The following is a 23948-nucleotide window of genomic DNA, read 5'->3' as shown; positions in this document are numbered from 1 at the left end:
AATGAAACAAATCATTTTCGGTTAGATTTTACAAGTACTCTTTAAGATTATTCATAGAACGGTTATTTATTTTAAAACCGTATTAATGTTATTTATTTCACCACTTTAATTAATTCTTCTCCATCTTTGTCTATATAAACGTCATATTAAATGATATTTGTACGTCAGCTATATATTGTTTGGGACGTTTAAGGTGTAAACTTTTGTTTTAGCCCTGGTAATATGAAGGCGGTAGTTCAATTGTAGTCACATGATCAACTGTCAACAAATACCAACCAAAACAACGCGCAGTAGAGGATCAGCTGCTGTGAGTGTGGTTCGCGTCGCCTGTACTGGTTCTGCGTGTGGGCATTTCGGCCTCAACATGGGAAATCTTCATAGTCATAGCCTCTCGAAGTCGGGCGATAGCACCCCGAATTCCATGACTTCATCCCACAATGGGTCCCGAAAGAGCATTCGCCGAATCAGTTCTGCTGCCGAAATTCAAGAAAAACCGTTGAGCCAAATGCTACCCGTCGAAAGGCTGGCCATGGTGACGCATTTTTGTTCTTATCTTATCTAATATTTTCTTCGTCATTTTTACGTAAATTTCGATTTTCGTGCCACTTTCTCTGGGAAAGTCGCCAACAGAAAACTACATTATTTCGAGATAGCTATTTGGAAAGTTGGTATTAGTGTTTATGTCAACAATATTTTATTTATTGACTCTCGAGCGCGATTTTTAAAAACAGAAAACATAAAAATGCTAAAAAATTACCGGAATGTTTCTTATCCAGTCTGTTATATTATTTGTTATTTTTTAGATATTAACAGACAAGTCACAAACAGAAGAGCATATAAATGGTGTAACAAAAAATGTTTTTTATGTAAGATCATTTTAATCATGTCGAGAGACCAAACAAAAAATTAAATCGCCCTTTTTTAGAAATATTTATTTCCTAGATATCCATTGCTAGCTGATAAATTATACAGCTACTTCTTAACTAATTCCAAAGTGAAAACTGATTTTTTACCAATCGATGTGTTTCGTAGTCAGTGTGATAAATACCTATCCGTAAGTGTTACCTAGCCTTATGGAGTAGTCTCTAAAATCTATTTGACAGATTTTAGATGATGATGTGATTCGAAACACGTTCGTCCAAATGTGGAGCACATTTGACGAAGACAAAAGTGTATATATTATAACACCGGATTCGTTTAATTCGCTACTGATGTGTGCTTATCATGTTAGCATGGATCATTATTCTGGCGGGCCCCAGATGTGCCTGTCCATCAGTAAGACATTGAAGGTAAGTAGACAGCCTGGTGTAGCTTTTTTTTTTAATATAAGCACATAATGTGTAATTATAACTAGTTCCTTCTAACAATAAACTCATTTCTAAATTGAAATTAAAAATCTAACTATCCTGTTCCTGCCAGTAGAAATACACACAAATTTACTCAGAGTGAAACAATGTGTAGACAATCGATATATATAATTTTAATTGTTTTATTTCATTACTCGTTAAGCAATTTTCTTTCCTTAGTTTAAATTGATGATATTTTTATATAAATGTTATTATTAAAAAGTATTTATAGTTGTTATAGATAGAAATTAGTTTCCCATAACATTCTGTTGTATCTAAAATTAATAAAGAAAATAAAGTGTATATATGTACATAGAAAAAATTCCATTTCATACAAACCATTTGATTATCTCATTAACGTATGATTTGTTTCATCGTCTATAGCTAGGTAGTGGTGTAATTTTATATTGTAATATATACGTATTGTATTGTTTGTATGTTAAAATCTTGTAAGGTTTCCGCTAGCTTTAATGAATTCAAGCAGAAATAGTCCAGTCTCCTAACACTTAACTGGAAAAAAAGGGCAGTAGATGAATTAAAGCTTAACTATATCCAGCACTTTTATTTCTATTGTCCGTGAATGTTTTTTTGCCTTTTTTTAATACGTTTATACTTTTGATATTTTGTTTGCGTAAAATATGTGATTTGTTTTTATATTTTTATCTATTATTCACTTGTTTTTATCTTTTATCTTCACTGTCTTCTATTTAAACTCTTTTGTTTTCTCTTTGTTAATTCGTATTTCCAGGTTTTGTTCGCTTATTAATTCCTTTCTAATGCCCCCTAATTTCTTATTAACTATATTAAAATTTATCTTGTGTATCATGGGCTTAATGAAGGTTGGAGTGGAAATATGGGTGATAAATAGCGTAGATGAATGAACATGTTTTTTTTGTTTTATTGCATTTGATGTGAAATAACTAATGTTATATATTGTATGAATATGTTGATATGGTGAATTAATGGGATTAAATTGTTATAGTTTTATGACATCTCATCGATTTAATATTTTTAATGAAATGTTTTTCTTCAAAATCAAACTATTGTTTTAGACAACCCCTTTTTTAATAATAAATGCTTTGCTGGCAGGCGGTTGTTGACGGATGCTTCTATCAAAAACCCAGTCTTTCTACGCAGTATGTATCCCATTGGTTGGCAGACAACGCTGCTCGTTTGTTATTACCGCTGCACAGGTACGCAGTACACTCGATCGCAACATCATGGCGGACCATAGACCAGAACGAGCAACCAGAATCCACAGGTAAATAGAGTTGACTATAGATCATTATGAAATCGGTTCCATACTCACCGAATGGAAGTCTGTCTGTCAGGAAGTTACCTCGTGTTGAAATATTGCTCAGTTATTTTGGACTTTTTTCATTATCCTGATTTAATTATATCCAGAACAATTTTGTTTTAGGGGAATCTGAACGTATGGTTATACCATCAGGTAAATTTGAGATCTGATTAATGTAATTGTTGCTTTTTTATGTTGTGACGTGACGTTTCCTTGTTAATTTTTTCCGATGTTGCTATTTCTTATTGCTAATAACATATATTTTCCATTCATTCGAAACGCTGACTAGGATTATGCAGTAAACAATACCATGAGATTTTTTCTTGTATAGAGTGTTAGTAATTTTAATCTACTAAATATTATGGAATTTACTTCGGTATTTCCATGATAAAATACTTTTAACATAGTTGAATTATTTTAGTAACAATTTAATGAACAGCTAATATGATAAAAACTGCTTGTTGATTGTGTTGTTAAATTGTTAGACCAGAAATTAATTTTTATCATGTATTTTTTTCATTTCAAGAGGCAATTATGGAGGCATGATCACTAATTTTGAAAAATAGTCTAGTGTATTTATTATTTCTGTGGGAAATACAGAAAAAGGCTCGCAGTTGTCATGCGACGTCACGTCTATGTAAATAAATCTGAAACACTAAAAATCAAAGTTAATGATTTTGCTGTGTGTTAATTATGAATTCCAAAGTGCATTGTATACGATAATATGTAAAAGTACTCCTAACAAATTATTTGTTTACGTCCAACATAAGATAAGGCAATTTTTACGGCCTCATTCACTTCATTGGATATTAAAAAAGAAACTTCATATAAATATCAGCTATATTTTAGATTTTACTGTATCCCAGGTTTTCATCGCTTTTAAGATTAATGAACTTACAGCGTCATCGTCATAAGATGTCCTGACGAAACTAAAATAAACGATTGAAATATCATAGCGTCTGTTATAGTTAATAAAAACAACGTTTAAGTAACATATAGCTTCTAATGCTAAACTACCAAGAATGACTGATTTTATGATGTCAATGTCAATGATTCCTTAACTCAAAATCATCAATTTTTTTCTTTCGAATTGATATTATAAACTTTTTTGCCCGACGAGCAAAGAAGCTTCTATTGTGAATTACGTTTACATCGTTTTGGATCTCTCTCAAGTCATGCAATTGTTTTTCATTTGTTTTTTTTATTAAACTCCTAGCCAACTAGCAAGTTTGTCAATTTATTTTTTTCTAATTTTAATATTTGACGAAATTTGACCAGATGAAGAGAAAATTCTCTCTGATTCTTCACTAGTTAAAAAAATACTTTTTAAATTCTATTGCATTGACAGCTGGTACATGATGCAGCAGTACACAAGTTTTTGGCGGATTTACTAGCTGATTTCTTCAAATCAGGCGGAAAATAAATACATGTTGAAAACATATTTTTTATGCTCCATGGAGACATTAAAACTACTTAGGCATTGACAAAAATTAATATCTGGTCGCAATTGTTAGTTAAATAACATAGTTTAGTTACTTATTGACGTCCTTAGGTTTAGAATTAGCTACCCCAGTACTAGAACAGTCTGGACCCTTCGGACAAGGCAAAACGCCCCATCCACACCTTTTGACCATGAGTATGTCCTGGCTTTTAGCTGGCGCTTTGCCACCCATTTATTCTAGGCCTAAGAGGGCTCACTCGCCCAACAGCAGCGGAACAGGTAATGCGTTTTTTTCTTATATGGATGTAATTAATTTGCAGTTGTATTTGTTTTTATTTAAATCCAAGGCTATTTCCATCTTTTTGCCTTTTTTTCGATAAATATCGTACTCAAATATTTCCTTTTGTGTCTGAGTGGGTTATTTTTTTTGTTTCTCGCCTTTAAACTGACGGATACAAGTGCCGAAACTAATTAATGAATTAATTAACTTTGAGAAGTTGGCGTCGCGGCATTTTCGTTATAATTTTGTTTTAAACGATGTGGGATCAATTAGTAATAATAATGTTTTAATGATGATGGCATTTCTAACGATATATATAGTTAAGTTGTTTTTATTAATTATGAAATAATGGTTTTCTAGTGGCACAAAGAAGGAAGTGCTATTTTATACCATAGCATTTTTCCGGATGATCAACGTGGTGGTCATCGGATGGGAAAGTCCCCATACAGGACGGGCTATTATTGGTTTCTCTTTGTGGTGGGTATTTCTATGATTCTTGGAGTTTACGCAAACGAACAGCGGTCAGGTTTGAGGTCCCGCAAATCCACATCTAGGTTAATGGTAAAATAACCACTGTATATTCGGTCACAGAAGTACGAGGAATTGGCCAATACAAGTAAAACAAGTTTACTGCGTATTCGAATTGATTGTATCGCTTTCAGAGTAGCCGAAATGCCAACGAAGAACCCAATTATCAATACATTTTAAAAGGCTTTCTCGGCAGTATGTTGTGTGTTCTCTCGTGTAATCCAAGAAGTGTCGCTCAATTGAAAGTAATATAGAAGAGATATAAGACTTCATCCCTGACAACTTTTTGTACTCTAAAATCTAACCGCTATTACATAGCCCCTCTAATGAAACAGTCAATGCACGCCATAAAATTTTTTGTCAGTATGTTGCAGTGTTGTCCCATCAAATTTGATTTTTAGTTTAATCTAATTATTATCACTAATGTTTTGAAGAATTTTTCAGACATTTGGCAACATCAACCCGACGCATCAGACATTCTTTCAGATAAATTGGGAAGGAAAAATCCGCTCCGGGTTTATAAAGAGTATTACATTTTTACAAACTGCGATTGGCAATATATTTGACGGACATCATATATGATGTGTTGCCAACGAAATGACTGCAATTTAAACAATGAACTTTCTATTTTAACAGTTCCAGCAAATTGGACATCCTTTTCTTTTCGACCAAAGTAATTAGGTCGTTTTGACACATCTTGTATAAATGTATAATTAAAAACGCCAGTGAATCAAAATGAAAAAAAAAAAAAAGAAAATGATTATATAACAGGTTAATTAAAAAGTCTCTGGCCTGAAACATAGATGGCGCTATTAGAATTAAGAGTAAATTGAAATTGAATGAAATAGCAGACACTCTAAAGGTATCAACCGAACGTGTACTTCATATCATTCCCGAGTAATTGGGTATGAGAGAGCTCTGTGCAAAGTGGGTGCCGCGCGAGCTCACTTTTGACCAAAAACAACGACGAGTTGATGATTCGGAGCAGTGTTTGAAGATGATCCAGCGTAATAAACTTGAGTTTTTGCGTCAATATGTGACAGTGGATGAAATATGGCTCCATCTTTTCACTCCGAAGTCCAATCGACAGTCATCCGAGTGGACTGCACACGATGACTCCGCTCCAAAGCGTGGGAACACGCAACAGTCGGCTGGCAAGTTTATGACGTCTATATTTTGGGATGCGTATGGAATAATTTTCATTGACTGCCTTGAAAAAGGAAGGACCATCAACAGCGACTATTACATAGTATTATTGGACCGTTTGAAGGACGAATTCGTCGAAAAACGGCCGCATTTGAAGAAAAAGAAAGTGCTGCTTCACGTCAGTGAAAACGATGGCAAAAATCCATGAATTGGGCTTCGAATTGCTTTCTCAGCCACCGTATTCTCCAGATCTGCTCCCCAGCGACTATTTCCTGTTCTCAGATCTCAAAAGAATGCTCGCTAGGAAGAAATTTTTGTCGAATGAAGAGGTGATCGCCGAAACTGAGGTCTATTTTGAAGCAAAGGACAAATTGTACCATAACAATGGTATCGAAAAGTTGGAGGGTCGCTATAATCAGCGTATCACCCTTGAACGGAATTATGTTGAATAAAAAAACTAATTTTGCAAAAAAAAAGTGTTTTACTATGGTAGGCCGGGGACTTTTCAATTTCCCTGTTAAAATGTCAACCATAGAGTACTTTGTAATTGTAAAACTGTAGCAAATTGGTATAAAATATAGCTTATTTAGTGTTAATTTACTAGATTACTATAATGAATAATTTTAAAAAATATAGTTACACGAGACAAGCAAAATGAACAAAAAATACACAGATGCTATGTTTTCTGATGCCAATAGTTATTTTTGTTTATGATATGTCGTGGGATTCGTATACTGCTTGGAAAATGACAAATTGTATTGGCCGACGACAAACAATACCTTGTGCCATAAGCGTTCAGTTCTTTAACATATTTTGCGACGAATTTCGAGAAAAAAAAAACGCGGGAATCGAAAGTTTTGTACGCCGATTCAAAAACATAGATTATTTTTTGCGCATTTAATATAAAAGGAAAACTATAAAATACTCTTCTGTTTATTTTTGGGCTTTATTATTTCAAGATGCATATAGTGAGTGAAGTCTATCCTCATTCACTGTTGGTGCTTTATTTTTATAGCTTTAGCCAGTATGGCCTTCCTGTCCAAGATCGCTTGCGCCATACCATCGCATTGGGTCCTTATTTACGATTCGGACGAACAAGGCTTGGGCGCGAACAGATTCCTCCACCACGTCCTGGGTTACAAGGGCCCGACCATCATCATTTTCAAGGTGGAGAACGACCAGAAATTCTGCATCGCCGCGCCGTCGGAATGGAAAGAGTCCCATCATTATTGGGGTGGCGAGGGTTCGGCCATCTTCCAACTGTTACCAAAGTAATCCGGAAATACACATTTCAACATATCGTATAACATTCTACTCCTAGGTTCCAGTTGTTAGAACGAGGCTCTAAGTTGCTTTATTTAAATACCATGGTTCGAGGATACGCCCAAGGTCTGAGAGCCGGTTCCGATCCAAGGGCGCCGATAATAACCGTGGATGCCGGCTTCGAAAAAGTAAAACCCTCAGATATCATTCAGGCTATCCGCAATTTTATTTAAATTTTTCGGATTATATAGATCGAGTGGAAGAAGATCCCCTTTTATATCGAAACCATCGAGGTCTGGGGTTGCGGCGACCAGGTGGAGCGAGAGAAGCAACTGGAGGTCAAGAAATGGGAGGTGAAGGAGGCTGAGAAGCAGCGGGTGGTTAAATTGAGCGCGGCCGACTGGTTGGATCATCCCGACAGGTTAGGGTGGTGATTTTCTTTGACTAGACGACGACCAACGGTTTCTTTATTTCAGATATCTATTGGAACTAGCCGGTAGGCCTCAGTACCATCAAAACCAGACTTAGTGCCATGGAGATTGTTCCATAGAAAACCTTCAATATATATTTAAGTAGATCGCCCAATATAAAGTAGACCTAATAACTATTCCTCTGTCGCTACTTAAACTATATTGCTGTTTCAGTGATTGATATTATGGTATAACATGGACATCTAGAAGTAGAGAATCTTACCATGTTATACATTCTTTAAGTGATAGTAGTTGCTCAATTTCTTTGTAATTTTGTTGCACTTAATTGGTGAAATACTTATACATTTTTTTAAACTGTTTTATGCACTTGTTTTTTGTTATAGTAGATTTATGCAAATTTTTTTAATAGATAAAATCTCAACTATTTTTAGAATGTTTTAACGATTTCAAATATATTTTCCAGCCAGCATGGTTTAGAGCTTTGGAGGTTTTAACGCGTTAACTATGTTTTTATACAAACTAATAGCTTGTGCCTTAAAACGCGAGTTAAAATTTTTATAAGTGTACATAGAACTTGGAAATTGGAGATGTTCTCCACATACTCCTTTTCTTTCGTGAAAACTGACATTAGAAACAAAACAGTATTCCACTCTTGTAAATTCCATAATTTTTTTTATTTTAGAATGTTTTATTGGCATTTTGAAGTGTTTTTATTTGGAATCACATGGTACTACCTTATCCGAACATATTTTTTGGTAAGGTGTTTAATAAACATTTCAGGCCGATTTCGTTTTTCGGATCTTATCTTATTTTTATCGCAATGTGCAGGGTGTATTTTACTTAAGTTATACATTTATATTGTTCAAGATCATGTAACGTGTATATTACTTAAAATTTTATTTTTTAATAAAATATTTGTTAACCATTTTTTGAGATATATCTTCATTGTTCATTAAATCCTACTATTTGGGATATAAAACACCTTAAGTGTTTTTAAAGGCTGTATATTCCATTGTTATAGGTTGACTTACAACTTGTTACAGTTACGTTGTCATGGTAACTGTCAATTAACTATCGTTATGGAACAGTTGATAAAGCATTTTCATTTTTAGACGGATTTAGTCTAATTTTGTGTTCGCGAAATACGAATAGGCGATGGTTTGACTTAAAATTAGAATATCCGTTATGTTCTAAACGATTTTGCAGGGTCTGGGTTGAAACCATTTGAAAAAAAAAACAAAATGTTTCATTTGAAGGATTAAGAAGAAATAAATCGGATTAAATGTCAAATTATATTTGACAAATGACTTCATGTATGCTATTTTCACTCACTCGTTTCCAAATGTCATAATGTAAAGTTTTAAGCGATTATATTGTTTTTGAAAAGGAGCCCAATTGATCATGTTATAAAAGTTATATAATTTGTAAAATTTTTGTTCACTATACTAGAAAAACACTTGATTTGTATTTAAATTTTTCAAAATATAGATTTAAAAAAATTTAAAAATAGATGGATTAAAATTACTTCCTATACTTAATACTAATGAAAGGTAAGTTTTTAAAAATTTTGAAGTTTAAAAACCAAGTTATACCTGACGAATGACTATGTATGACTGCTCAATAATATGATTAAATAATACAATATGCTTGTATTTTTCATTATTGATAAATTAAGAAATTGCTTGAACTAGTTTTCTATGAGAGTTCTGGTTTATGAGTTCACAAATATATACAGTTTTTTAATGGGGCTAGCGAATCTTCGATAATAAAAATGGGCATTTCATTAAAAAAAACAATTGAAACAAAGTTAATAATAAATAATCATAAAAACTATTGTCTAAATATATTAATTTGAATTATGTTTACAATAAATTTTCTGAATCGCATCTAATGCGGCAGTATCTTTGGCTATCTTCACACTTTCTCCCCAACCTATAGTGAAATATGTAATATTTATAGTTAATGCTACTTTTGTTACTATATCACTTACCTATTCCAAGTAGCTTTTTGTCAGCTTTATTATATAAACCTACTTGGTAGTTGGCTAATATAGTATTTACTGCACTCTGATTACACAACCTTGGCTCAACTTCTTTTATTCCTTTTTCCTCCAGCAATTTCATGAGATAGTCAAAAGGCCTTTCTGGTGTCCAAATATCATAGACATCCTTCCCATTCATCTGTGCAATCACAAAATCTTTCACAAATAATTGTGCCCTTTCTAGACCACTGGATGATTCCAATGCCGCTACTATAGCTTTGAAAGCATCAGCTAATGTTTTTGTTTCTGGTGGATATTCCTACATATTAATCAAATATAACTAAGAATTACTAATGCATAAATTAAAACAATTACTTACCACAGATTTAACAAGATCTGTAAGACCTAAGTATTTAGCAACATGCCCCAATAATTTATCACTTGTTAAGTAATTTTGAATGGCACTTGTTACATCTTGGGGATATGATTTCAAGTAAACCTCTCCTATATAATTATATATTATTTTATGGCCCTCTGAAGCCAATTGTGTATTGCTTTCCTCCGGAACATATGATTCATTTCCTAAAAAAACATTTTATTGCTATCTTTAAAAATAATATTAATATTACAGCTTACCTTCTTTCTCAGCTCTAAATTCCTCAACATTAGCATATTCTCTTTGTACTAACGCTTCACGTAAGAAATTATCCTTAAATGTTTCTCCTACTCTTTTTCCAAAACAATATAGTTCAACATCATAATTCCATTCTAGGTATGAATACCTTGGTTTAATTGGGTCTGGGCCAACCTTCTTGCGACGTCTGTTGATTTCCTTAATAGTTGGTGATACCCATCTTTTGATATTTCTTGAATCTTCAAAATCAAATATTGACATATAAAGGCTTTAAAGTAAATTTACTTACTTATAAGTTGAATTGGTATTAAATTCTGATTTATTATGCGGCTAGTAAGATTTAAAGTCTGTCGACAAAGCATAATTTCTTGGATACTTGTTTTAATACCTATTTAATTAATATCATAGATTAATATTAAATATCCCTAACCTAACAAGGTTTATTGACTAACCTCAATCTTCCTCTTTTTAGCATGCGCGCTGTTTTGTTAGTTGCCTGGATTATCTGTGTGTTGTTCCGTGCCAATGCAACGCAACTTTTTTAAAATTTATTTTCTGTGAACAAAATACTTAAACACGTCATTTTAGGGTACTAATTTAACTTTTTAATATTAGATTTATTGGGTGACAATACCAAAATTTTTATACACGTCATTTGTCAAATGTGATTTGATTTCAATCAATTTTTTAAATCAATTATTTGTATAGCTTTGAATTAAATAGATGCGATATATTTGCAAGTTAATTTTATACAGTTATTAGAAAGGTAAATATAATAGAATATATAAATATATAAGAATTATATAAATAAAATGTTATCACTTTTGACCAGCAATATCAGCGCCAGATTCTGACTCAGTACTGAGTTCATCTTTCACGATTGCCTTGATAATTTCTGTTTGCATCTCCTCATTGGTTTGAGAACTTTCTCGAAGTACTGTCATCATTTGGGGGCTGTACTCTTCCACCTTATCCAACAGTGTTTCTGGATAACCTATATATCGAAATATAATTTAAATAAATTAGGACTTTTTTATTCTGTCACTAGATGTCACTTAATGACATTGACAATTGATCATTCAATAAGTCCCAGGGTAATGTAATAAAATAACATTTAGACATCATTTAACTTTTATCAAGTTACTTGCCTTCAAAGTGACACATTCAATACTAGACACATCTTATTTTTATATCTTGTTATGTATGATCTGGTACTTAAAAAAAATATTTATATATTGCTAAGAGAGGAAAATATGATAAAGCTTGATTTTTATAGTTGGATGTTTTAAAAATCTTGTACGTTTTACCGGGCTAGTGTTGATTTACCACTAGAATTCCGGAATATTAAACAGTAATATCTTAATAATAAATCAGTTAAAGTCAGTAAGCAAAATATTGATATTTCGGATTTATGTTATTCGTTAATTGTGATTAAAGTTGGCATTGGTTGGCGTTGTTTGCCAATGCCAGAATTTATAGCAGAAATATTGTTAGCCAGTTTTAACGATAAATCTCTTTCATTAACGGTGTAACACAATAACCCTATGGTTTTGTTTACGGCCACTTAACAGGTTGATTTTTTCTTTACGCCGGTTTTTATTGGATAATTTAGTAGATATTTTTTACCTGGAGAATAGAATCGAACAATTTCTTCTGGAAAGCAAGAATTTATTACGTTGATGTACTCCATTAACGTTGTGCCCGGTTTTGCTTCTAACTGTTGTACCTTTTTTAACGCTCCTGACGTAACGAACAGCCTCCTCGCCTTTGCGTCGTGTGGTAAAACCTGTTTAATACAAATGACTTTAATTAAAATTACGAACGAAAGACATAAAATGTGTAAATAAACGAAATAAACTCGATGTTTGACGTATAACCATTGTAAGTTCGTATTACGTAAATAAATTAAATTACTAAAAACTTTATACGTATTTTAATTGATATTGACAGGACAGTAACAGTAGTTCCTGTATAACCGGAAATATATAAGTTATTATATTATCCTTTTTATTTGATTAATTTTGGATATAAAAAATATGTTTATAGATAGTTATAATATCTAAAAGAGACATTTAAGAGACTTTGTGTATGTGGGCTTTTTATATAAAATATTGGGTAAAAATATAAAATAAACTTGACGTTTGCTTTAAATGATATTGACATTGACAGTAATTTGATATATAACGTATCTAACGTAATCGTACGATGAATAATAGTATAAATATTATGCTTTTTATTTGAATAATTTTCAATTTCAAAAATTTGTTTATAGTTGTGTTAGTTAAAATTGATATCTAAAAGATTTTTGGCGTATGCGGCCATTTTTACATAAAAAATAAATTCAGATTAGGTAAAACTATTATAAAATAAACTTAATGTTTGTCTTAATTAATGATAAAGGCAGTCACAGTGACGTGAAGTTTGACGTATACTTGGAAACAAAAAATAAAAACAAAAAATGCTCACCGGATAGAAATTTCGCTCGAATGAAGAGGTTATCGCTGAAACTGATGCCTATTTTGAAGCAAAAGATAAATAGTTCTGCAAAAGTGGTATTGAAATGTTAGAGCGGTTTCCCTTGATGGAAATTACGTTGATGAATAAAGCCAATTTTGAACAAAAAAATCGGGTTTCTTTGTTACGTCCGGAACTTTTCAGTCCAAGTGTTATGTTATTAGTTTATTTTTGGATTAAACATTTTCATAGTTATATTAGTTATATTCATATACAGGATACTTATGAATATTTTTTTACTATAAATTCATACTGCACACAGTTATATAAATATTGAAGGTCAACTCAGTTTCTAATATGTTGTCTCCACAAAATATAATAGTTTAATATCACGTAACAAGTTATTGGTTATTGATATTCGATATACTCGCCATACGGCTAATGTGTAGTTTTCACTAATTTGCTATAGTGTAAAATGACATCCACGATAGGAATTTTATAGTTGTCTTTGTTGTATCTGTTTTATATTTAATGAGTTTTCTAAATATGTAAATAATTTATGACAATAGGTATCTTGTAATGGTTACATGTATAATTTTCTTTATCGAAGGGTATTGGAGATAAGTATATAACGAATATATATATCAAATATGTATTTTAAAATGATACATAATGTTAGGACTGTTATTTTTTTATTGCTCTTAGTGGCTCCACAATCTGTCCAATAGGCAATAAGTATTTCTTATTTTTATATTATATATTATATTATATATATTTTATATTATGGCATGTAGAATATCGAATATCACTTCATTAAGTGATCTATACTATCTTAATTAATTAGTTTTTTTCTAAAGTATATATATATATATATATATATATATATATATATATATATATATATATAACAATAATCAGATCAGATGGTGTTACAGGTTTTAGTTTACGCACTTCACTATCACGTCGCATATTTAGTTGATTAGAGTACATTGGGATGCAATGACACTCTTTCGAAGTACTTCACACAAATACGTTGAATTACACTCGTGATGGGTTCTAGTGGAATATCGCTTGACTTCATAGTACGTATTCTTCATAGTATTCTTACTTCATTTGAAACATAGTACGGAGCATCAACAATAGCACGCAACACTTTATTTTGGAACCGTTGAATGATGGATATATTAGATTTGCTAGCGGTACCCCATAGTTGGATTTTATATGACCAAATAGGCTTGAGTATAGACTCATACAGACAGCAATACCTTGTTATCTAATGATAAATTGAATTTGCGCCCGATGAGCTAATACATTTGATATAATTTTAGTCCCAGTTGTTTTCGTTTAGCGAGTATGTGCTTCTTCCAGGTTAGGCGTCGATCTAAGTGCATACCAAGATATTTAACATCTTGTGCTTGGGGAAGTTGACAATTATTGATATTCACTGGTGGTCATGTTCTTCTACGCAGGGTAAAAGTTAAGGGTGGATTTTGTTTCATTGGCTCTAATGCGCCATGTCTTCAACCACAGTTGTATTTACTCCAGGTGGGTTTCTAGGTTCATTGAAGCTGTAACTGAATCGTTATGAGAATGCTCTGTCGTCTGCGTATGTTGCCACAATAGTTATTTTTGTGGCGGGTAGAAGGACTGTTAATAACAGGTCAATTGAAAAGTCCTCGGCCTGACACATAGATGGTGCTACAAGCATCATTTCAAGATCTGGCCCCCAGCGACTATTTCCTGTTCTCAGATCTCAAGAGAATGCTCGCTGAGAAGAAATTTTCGTCGAACGAAGAGGTGATCTCCGAAACTGAGGTCTATTTTGAAGTAAAGGACAAATCGTACTACAAAAATGGTATCAAAAATTTGGAGGGTCGCTATAATCAGTGTGTCACCCTTGACGGGAATTATGTTGAATCAAAAAAACTAATTTTGGCAAAAAATGTGTTTTACTATGATAGGCCGTGGACTTTTCAATTGAGCTGTCAAGGTCGCGGCTAGGACGACAGAGCCAGAATATTAAAAATCAATCGAATAAAACTAATAGAACCAAAAATAGTAATTAACAGTACACGACTGAAATAGTTGATAGTAAATAGTAACAAAATCAATCGAACCGAAAATAGCGACTGAAACAGTCACTGCTAAAAAGTAGAATATCTGTTGAAGCAAAAATAGCGACTGAAACAGTCGATAGTAAAAAGTAGTCGTTTACTAAACAGTCGATAGTCGTTTTTAGCCGATAGTTCCCAACGCTAATAGTTACACTTCTTCCCAATTCAATCTATTATTTTTCTTCATTGTTATACTTCTCCATGGTGTTACAGACACAAGTACCTACGCATCGCTTGCAACATAACCTAAATATATCAAATTAAACATCACAAGGAAACATCGTCCCGGCATTTTTATAATACGATTAAAGTCCTAGCCATTTTAAACTCGCAATTAGCAGGATTTAACTTCTGCATCCTGCTTTTTCGATTATAAAAACGGGAGCCCATGCTCCTGGCGCATCTAATTACAGATGTTGCGAATTTATGCAAATAGTCTTTGTTCGCCGCTTCCACGAAAAAAAAAAAGAGAACAACAACAAAACAAAATCGGAACTTTATTTGCGATAAAACATTCTTCGAATTCCGACGGGGTGGGTTCGTTTGTGTTTTATTAAAATTCCGCCGGCGCGTAAATGGAATTAAAAGCCGTTCATTGGGCTCGCTCTTGTTTTATTTTTCGTTTTACTGCAACCCGTCCCGTTGCGAGATAATGGTGGATGCGCGCTGGGATGATCGATGCCGTACTTAGCGGTCCTCGTATCTCAGACGAGATTAAACGATTTTATTAAGGACCTAGCCCTCTAGCTTCGCGATGTTTTCATATAATGAATATATGGAAACGACAAGTTTACCAGCTCAAAGCTTTTAGGTGCTTAGGAAGATTAAATAGAGCACACAATTTAGATGTAAAGTGTTAGTAACATAGTTACATATTTCTATATGAAGTTCTTTACAAGACTGAATCAACTTAAGAAGATTTTTATTACCAATTTCATTATTGTGTTGTTTTGATATAATGGTGAATGCGTTTCCAGCTTAATTTACCATTACGAAGAAGACGATTTAACGATAATGAGATGCTAGCCATCATTTCAATCTGTTATTAGAGGAGGCTTTTTTATATTGTCCTAGACCAAGAAGAGGATATTTATCAATTATCAAGAATTAGTTGGCTAGATTGGCATATAATGGTGAATGCGCCAATGCGAAAATTTTTTTTATAGAGGACGTGGTTTTATCGTTGCAAGTAACTGCTGCAACTTATTCTTTTAAATAGCTTCATTATATTGTCAAAATTTAAGATTTTTTCTAAATATTATGTAGAGCTGGCACTGTTTTGATATAATGGCGAACGCGCGTAGAAATTCAGTTTATTTATGGAAATGGCAATTCGATCGGAGATAATTGAATGTCATTTATAACACGCTCGCCTATTTTAATTTGTGATTTATGATGGAGATTTTCATTTCTAAATCAGAACGGGTCACTTCTCTTTCGATAAAATGGCGAATGCGACACCAATGATCTATGGAGTCCTTATCCATCGTCGCATTTCTTGATGGGATTACGTGCTTATATTATAAGGGTCAGCTTTACTTTGTTTCAAGGTAAACGTATGGTAAACGTCAAGTTTATTAGGTCAAGGGCAGGGCTTCTGGATACTTATGGAGATTACACAGAATTATTAAAGATGCGGGCCGCTACGGTATACAAGCAGATGCTAGGTGTTTGAGGTGGCTTAACCTTACGTGGACCGGATAATTTTATACACTGGCAGTGTTGTAAACTTCTGTACAGGGATTTCTTTCGGGTATTGGACATTTTAATTTCGACTCAGGCTAAATTTAAGACGTTGGACTCTATTAGTGCGTGAGAGAAGTATTTGTAACTGCGTAATTATTATTGCATCATAAATTTAATGAAATATTTCCAAAATGTCTCGAATAAGTTGCTCTCATGTTCTTTTACGTGCATGTGTGTATTTTGATCAGCGATATCTATTGGCGAAATTGAGTAATATCAATGAAAATAACTGTTAAACAACTAAACCTAGTTGTTAGTCTTACTGGTCTTGATATATATCTTCATAAAATAATAGCTTTCAATCTATATGATACATAACACCATCATGGAAAGCTCAATATCGCATTTTCGACATTTATGACTTTTGTTATTTGATGTAATGAAATCAGATGCCGAAGCTTATCAAACGGTTTTTGGAAACTTATGGTGACGTTGCTCCATCATAGCCCAACCGTCAGTTTTGGTTTAAAAATGGAGAACAATTCGGAGGACCGAAATGGTTCGAAGACTTGAATCAATTGCTGGGCTTATCGGGCAAAAACCAGTTTAAACTTTCAAAGAACTTCCAGACAGCTTAGCGGTTGATGAATAATAACTATTTCCAAATGTTTACGTGTGATGGGAAATAACCAAATGGATTAAAATGCTGCCAGATAAGTCAAATTTGTGTCAGTAAACTTTGTTTCTTGATAAGAAAAATATCATTTGATAATTTGAATACTTTATTATTTTTTTTTATTATCTTATTATTAGATACGCTTAGTACAATCTTAATTATTATTACAATTAATTTATTACTACTTTTCCTATGTGCTTGATTTCCTATGATCAAAATAAATTGACAATTGTTGTGACTAGTTGATTGTTTGACTAAGTATTTGTTTGTTTAAAGTAATTTTATTATACTGTTTATTTTATGTGGTATTGTGGTATTATACATTTTTCAGAATTTTTTTTCTCGAAAAATGGTCATAATGGTGTCGGAAGAACGATATTGGTTTGGCACTCAGCCAGTCATGGATCCATTTTTGCACTTCTTCAGCATATCGAAATTAACGTTCTCTGATTTAAATGGCATACGTTCTTAGAAGTACTTTCAAAATAAGAGAGTGAATTTAGCGGTTGATGAATAATAACTATTTCCAAATGTTTACATGTGATGGGAAATAACCAAATGGATTAAAATGCTGCCAGATAAGTCAAATTTGTGTCAGTAAACTTTGTTTCTTGATAAGAAAAATATCATTTGATAATTTGAATACTTTATTATTTTTTTTTATTATCTTATTATTAGATACGCTTAGTACAATCTTAATTATTATTACAATTAATTTATTACTACTTTTCCTATGTGCTTGGATTAATTAACAAGCAAGACGAGTGCGAGAAAATACATCAGTATGTATTCCTCAATTATAAAATTATAATTATTAACTTATAGCTATAGTTTACACTAATAACACACTATAAATGTTCACACAAGTTCGTATGGTTTTGTTCGCCTCAATCTCCTGACATCCTGCGCGCTGTCCAGCAGTTGTGTTGCTTCCACGTTAGTATGATTTAGTAATCTTTCTTCGTGTTTCAAGGCGAAATCCTGCACAACTTCGCAAATCCATTTGATCTCCAGGTCATCGTGCAGTTCTTTGTTGGTTACGTAGCGATAGGCATTGGTAATCAATCGAAAAACCTTGTTTTGACAGCGTTGTATAACTAGTTGATTTGAATTTTTAGTGCAACCCCATACTTGCACCCCATAGGTCCAAATTGGCTTTATAATTGTTTTATAGATCATCCTCTTTGATTTTAGATCAAGTTGAGAGTATCTTCCGACTAACCAGTATAGTTGTTTTATTTTGGTTCTAATGTGTTTTGCTTTTTGTCTAACGTGGTGCATACTTTATTATGCATTTTTTATATTATTTAGTTAATACATTGTTACTAGTCGTTTCCGTCTAATCTACAATTTGTCTTTATGATAACTTCAATCTAGGTATATAACTAGGAGGACCCATCGGCCCTATCTCAGTCTCTGGTAAAATAATGTTTATACATGTCACTGTTGTATTTTTTAATATATGCATCTCAATAGACAATACTACACAAGATCAGATGGTTTGATTCTTTTCAGTCATAAATATATGATCTCAGCAGTCGACAGTAATTCCGCAGTAGTAATTAGCCCATTTTGTAAACTAATCTCAAATGCCATATCCGGTCAAAAGCTTCTGAGACGTCTTAAAAGGTATGAATAACAATCATCAACACCTTCAGTCTATATCCAATGTCTCGGAAGAGTACTTTTTAACGTACTGCTGAAAGTTTGCTGTCGATATCACAGGACCTTGAATATTCTTCACCAAACGCCGTTTCTGTTCGTTCATAAAGGACAACACAAACTAAAAACTTTCAGTCGATTTCTTCACCATAATTATCTTCAAAGCAGAAACAGTATGTTCCAATAGACCATTCGTCTTGTTTCAATTTAGGAGCATAGTGTAGATCAAAGTCTCGTCCATTAAGTCGAAATGATACACAAAATCCTTTTAATAATTTTAAAAGTAGACTTCGAATTTGCTTTCGTTCGTTATTAGTACAGACCTCCAAAACCACACTGCTAGAGACATTCAATTAGATACCAGATACTTCTATTAATTTTTGTTATATAACATATTTATTACATACGCTTAGTACAATCTTAATTTACAATTAATTTATTAACTACTTTTCTTTTGTACTTGGATTAATTCACAAAGAAGAGGAGTACGAGAAAATACACTAATATGTATTCCTCAATTATAAAATTATAATAACTCATAGCTATAGTTTACACTAAAGGTATACACTTTATAAAAGTTCGTATGGTTTGGTTTGCTTCAATCTCCTGACATCCTGCAGTTGTCCAGCAGTTGTATTGCTTCCACGTTAGTATAATTTAGTAATCATCTTTCGTGTTTCAAGGCGAAATCTTGGATAACTTCGCAAATCCATTTGATTTCCAGGTCATCCTGCAGTTCTTTGTTGGTTACGTAGCGATAGGCATTGGTAATCAATCGAAAAACCTTGTTTTGACAGCGTTGTGTAACTAGTTGATTTGAATTTTTAGTGCAACCCCATACTTGCACCCCATAGGTCCATATTGGCTTTATAATTGTTTTATAGATCATCCTCTTTGATTTTAGATCAAGTTGAGAGTATCTTCCAACTGACCAGAATAGTTGTTTTATATTGGTTCTAATATATTTTGCTTTTTGTCCAACATGTTGTTACTTCTATTAAATGTCAATATTGATATAAAAGCTTTTAAAATGTTTAAAATAAGGTATCGGTTTTTACAAGAAAACAAGAACACGCGTAACTAAAGTATAGATCGAACCTTAGTAAATATGATATAAAACGGATTAAAATTTGCGGAAATAAAATAGGTATTGCATCCTTTATATAATAGGATTTGCTGGGATTATGTTAAATGTCTATAAATAAATTTGCGTTTTCAAAGGGAGAAACTGGCTCACTCAATAATTTGATTATAACAAGATCCGATTATAACTGACGTATAGACCGGCATATTTTTTCCATGACGATTTTCATGCTCCTACTGTTTCTTTAATTTAAAATTGATAATATGGATGATGGAAAGGTCCCCCGTTGTGACCAATATGTGGCGTCACTAACAAAAAATCGATGGGATGTTTCGGCTGAACCAGTCCTCAGGGTATTTAAAACATGTCAATTTAGTGTCATTTTGATGATTAGATATCGAATTATTTGGTTTTACATGATCAAAATACACTGAAACTGTTTGTGAGTAGTTGATTGGGACAAAGAATTTGTTTATTCTTAATTATTTTACTATACTGTTTATTTTATGGCATTATATATTTTTCAGGAAACTTAATTTGTATAAAAAATTAATGAAATTAGTCTTAAAATAGGCATTTATTGAGAAACATTGATACAATATCAATAACATATTTCTAGTCACTCTCTACAACTACTTTTTTGGCCTCTATGTGGAGTTACTAACAAAAAATTTATATGATGTTTCAGCTGAACCACGGTATACCTCTCAATTTGGTGCCATTTTGATGATTAGACATCAAATTATTGGGTATTACATGATCAAAATACATTGAAAATTTTTGTGACCAGTTGATTGTTTGACTAAGTATTTGTTTGTTTAAAGTAATTTTATTATACTGTTTATTTTATGGCATTATATATTTTTCAGGAAACTTAATTTGTATAAAAAATCAATGAAATTAGTCTTGGAAATATTTCCATTGTTTTCTATTAGATTCTTGTACGTATTCTGATCATATTTCCGCTCAAAAAGGCATTTATTGAGAAACATTGATACAATATCAATAACATATTTCTAGTCACTCTCTACAACTATTTTTTTGGCCTCTATGGAGTTACTAACAAAAAATCGATATGATGTTTCAGCTGAACCAAGCTGATGATTAGACATCGAATTATTGGGTATTACATGATCAAAATAAATTAACAATTTTTGTGACTAGTTGATTGTTTGACTAAGTATTTGTTTGCTTAAAGTAATTTTATATTACTGTTTATTTTATGGCATTATATATTTTTCAGAATTTTTTTTTCTCGAAAAATGGTTGTAGTGGTGTCGGAAGAATGATATTGGTTTGGCAGTCAGCCAATCATGGATCCATTTTCGCACTTCTTCAGCATATCGAAACTAACGTTCTCTGATTTAAATGGCATACGTTCTTAGAAGTACTTTCAAAATAAGAGAGTGAATTTGATGGCAAATTTCGAGGGCCAAAAATGTAGTGGAAAACTAAATGATGTTTGAAGATGTTGAGTTGTAAGTTCAAATGCGACTAAATCGTGTTAATGAAGCATTGAATATGAACTGTCATTATCTAAGTATTTTGTAAAAATCTATGAAAATCTACATGGAAATGATAAAAAAGCCCTATTCCATGCGATGTCCCTCACCAGATATTGTTTCTACAGACAGCTATCAACCAGTGACAATAGACAATGATCATTGCATAACTTTTGCAGAATTATGTCTCAGTTACAAAGAATACTAAACATATATTTGTATAATCAATGATAAAACATAATACTACTAGTAAAAAATCCTGACAGACAAAATATTACGAAATATAGTAATTGTTGCGTGAAAGTGATAGGAGAATTATGTAAAACAATACGGTTGGAGCTTCACAAAGGTATCATTCATGGAAAAAGCTTCGATTGCCAAATACTTTATAACGGAAACCAACATTATGCTGCGAAAGAAGTGGTATAACGATCATAAAACTTGCACAGATGATTGGAGCAATGTGGCATGGTCAGAGGAATCATCATTTTCATTGTTTCCTACAAACGGTCGGGTTTATATATGGAAAACCTCAAAAGAAACCGACCCGGACTGCCTGCTTCTTATAGTAAAGCATGGGGAAGGTTCCGTTACGTCACGTCGGGTGTTCATATTATTTTGGTCACCTTCTGTTGGTTTTATATGAAATAATAAACATAAGTTACGCCAGGATACCTCGACATTCTTATACTAATTGCTTTCTGAAAAGGTTTAAAATATGCTTGTATAATTTTCTTAAAATATTTAAAAGTTCGCAAAAAATGCGACTGTAAAGTTCTTTTAAAAAAATAAATGATAACAGACCTTTCCTGTTTACCAATCAACAATGTTAATAAAAATAAATATGACGTTATTAGAACTAAATTCCTTAAATACTCTAAACGAAAATGATTATCAGGACTGCGAAACGGGCAAGACAGTCCTGCAATTACGAATAATAATCTTGCCTTTGTATAGTGCAGCGTAGGTGTTGTCTCTAGGTTATCCAGAACAAAAGTAAAATCATTTTTATTGTGTCAACGCCAACTGCTGGTTACCATTGATTTATTAGTGGTGATAAAGCGACAGTGACACGTATATGATAAAAATAAGCCGGTATTACTTTTAAGTAATCTTCAAGTATAGAATCAGTTCTAAAAATAAATCGGCTTTTCACGGATATTCCTTAAACTAGCGACCCGCCCCAGCTTCGCACGGGTGCAATGCTGATACTAAATTAAATATACTACAGAAAAAATATGAACGTTGTATATAAAAACATAGCGGCCCGAACGGACTTTGCACGGGCATAAAATATATATGCCTATGTCACTCAATGAAAACATGATTAAAATCGATCCAGTATTTTTGGTTCATTCATTACTGCCCTTGGCCTGCACGCATTAAATTTGGAGTAAAACAATTCCTCTTCCCCTATACTTACTATGAAGATTTCCTGCTATCTTTGGAATATCTAAATTCCTACAATTTTTATTACATTACACATTTTTAAACGCAAATTTTAAATTTGTAATATCTCTGAAAGTATTTGTTTAATTTACATGCTGTAAGGAACCATATTGATCTATATTAATTGCACACTGTATTTAAGGTACTTAATTCGATAAGGATTAATGCCGTATTGCTTAAAATAGCTTCGTAAATAAGCCATTTTCTCACGTAAAAAGTAAACAATAAAAATGGTTAATGTGGGTTATCCCTAAAAGATAAACATATACCATCGTGGACTTTTTTGTAGACCTTTTTATGGTGTACAATACTGTAGTACATTAATTTGATCTAACTCGTAGGGTTAGGCAGCGTTTTTGCTAATTGCACATAAGCTTAAAAAAATAGGTTAATTTACGACATCACGTTAGAAACCTCTAAAATTAGCAATGTTGCCTTAGTATATTATGCATGTATTATACATATAAACGTTCCTCTTGAATCACTCTATCTATTGAAAAAAACCGCATCAAAATCCGTTGCGTAGTTTTAAAGATTTAAGCGCACATAGGGATATAGGGACAGAAAAGGCGACTTTGTTTTATACTATGTAGTGATATTGAGACGGCTATCCTTATTAGGTGGGTGAACAGGGCTTCAGAGTTACAAAATAACTTTAAATATTATTTTATTATTTTATCCTTAAAAAAAAAACCAATCATAGAGGAAAATCATATTATTCCGGATCCCATATCTGGTTGCAGAAAACAATATTCCATAATTGATCAGGTGGAGAAAATTACCAATATCATAGTAATACCAACAAGAAGGGTCAAACAAGAAGATGCCTATTCTGACTTGAGGAAAATACAAGCAGGTGTGTGCCACAGGGATGTGTCTTTTATTGAGTGAATTGAACAGTATCCGGCCTGGCACATAGATGGCGCTATTAGAATTAAATCCATATGATTTTTAGTTAGCCCCAACCCTCAAAA

General features: G+C 32.5%; 3 protein-coding genes across 6 annotated transcripts in view; 1 reads left to right on the top strand and 2 right to left on the bottom strand.

Moving 5' to 3' along the window:
- The first annotated feature begins 217 nt into the window (after positions 1–217).
- LOC143193743 (uncharacterized) lies at positions 218–8659 on the top strand. 4 transcript variants are annotated; one of them, XR_013005088.1, is made up of 12 exons: positions 236–532; positions 804–866; positions 926–1054; positions 1104–1289; positions 2436–2607; positions 2767–2796; positions 4196–4363; positions 7054–7309; positions 7360–7489; positions 7553–7722; positions 7778–8088; positions 8142–8659. XR_013005088.1 is itself a non-coding variant. In XM_076400096.1 (11 exons), the coding sequence occupies exons 1-11, from the start codon at positions 251–253 to the stop codon at positions 7827–7829; spliced, it is 1638 nt and encodes a 545-aa protein (XP_076256211.1). In that variant the 5' UTR covers positions 218–250; the 3' UTR covers positions 7830–8659. The 4 variants fall into 4 exon arrangements, 2 of the variants coding, with proteins under 2 accessions (XP_076256211.1, XP_076256212.1); XM_076400096.1 differs by having other exon boundaries at positions 218–532; positions 7778–8659; XR_013005089.1 differs by lacking the exon at positions 2767–2796.
- Positions 8660–9560: 901 nt separating this feature from the next.
- Positions 9561–10797, bottom strand: mRpL44 (mitochondrial ribosomal protein L44). The gene is made up of 5 exons (XM_076400100.1): positions 10637–10797; positions 10350–10586; positions 10093–10295; positions 9723–10032; positions 9561–9664 (listed from the first exon to the last, which is right to left on the bottom strand). Exons 1-5 carry the CDS (start codon positions 10707–10709, stop codon positions 9579–9581), a joined length of 909 nt encoding a protein of 302 aa, XP_076256215.1. The 5' UTR covers positions 10710–10797; the 3' UTR covers positions 9561–9578.
- Positions 10798–11056: 259 nt separating this feature from the next.
- LOC143193752 (uncharacterized) overlaps positions 11057–23948 on the bottom strand; it is a 103140-nt gene continuing 90248 nt past the window's right edge. Inside the window, exons 9-10 of the mRNA XM_076400104.1 lie at positions 11974–12133; positions 11057–11341 (exon numbers count right to left, since the gene is read on the bottom strand). Of these exons, the coding sequence (XP_076256219.1) occupies positions 11166–11341; positions 11974–12133 (336 nt within the window). The 3' untranslated portion in view covers positions 11057–11165. The remainder of the gene's footprint in view (positions 11342–11973; positions 12134–23948) is intronic.

This window comes from Rhynchophorus ferrugineus, unplaced genomic scaffold, assembly GCF_030347505.1.
Source record: "Rhynchophorus ferrugineus isolate W39M unplaced genomic scaffold, kcgeb_rfMv2 rfM3, whole genome shotgun sequence".
In the NCBI taxonomy this organism is placed as follows: Eukaryota; Metazoa; Arthropoda; class Insecta; order Coleoptera; family Curculionidae; genus Rhynchophorus; species Rhynchophorus ferrugineus.
Note: the sequence above shows the minus strand (reverse complement) of the source record. Positions and strands in the feature narration are given on the sequence as shown.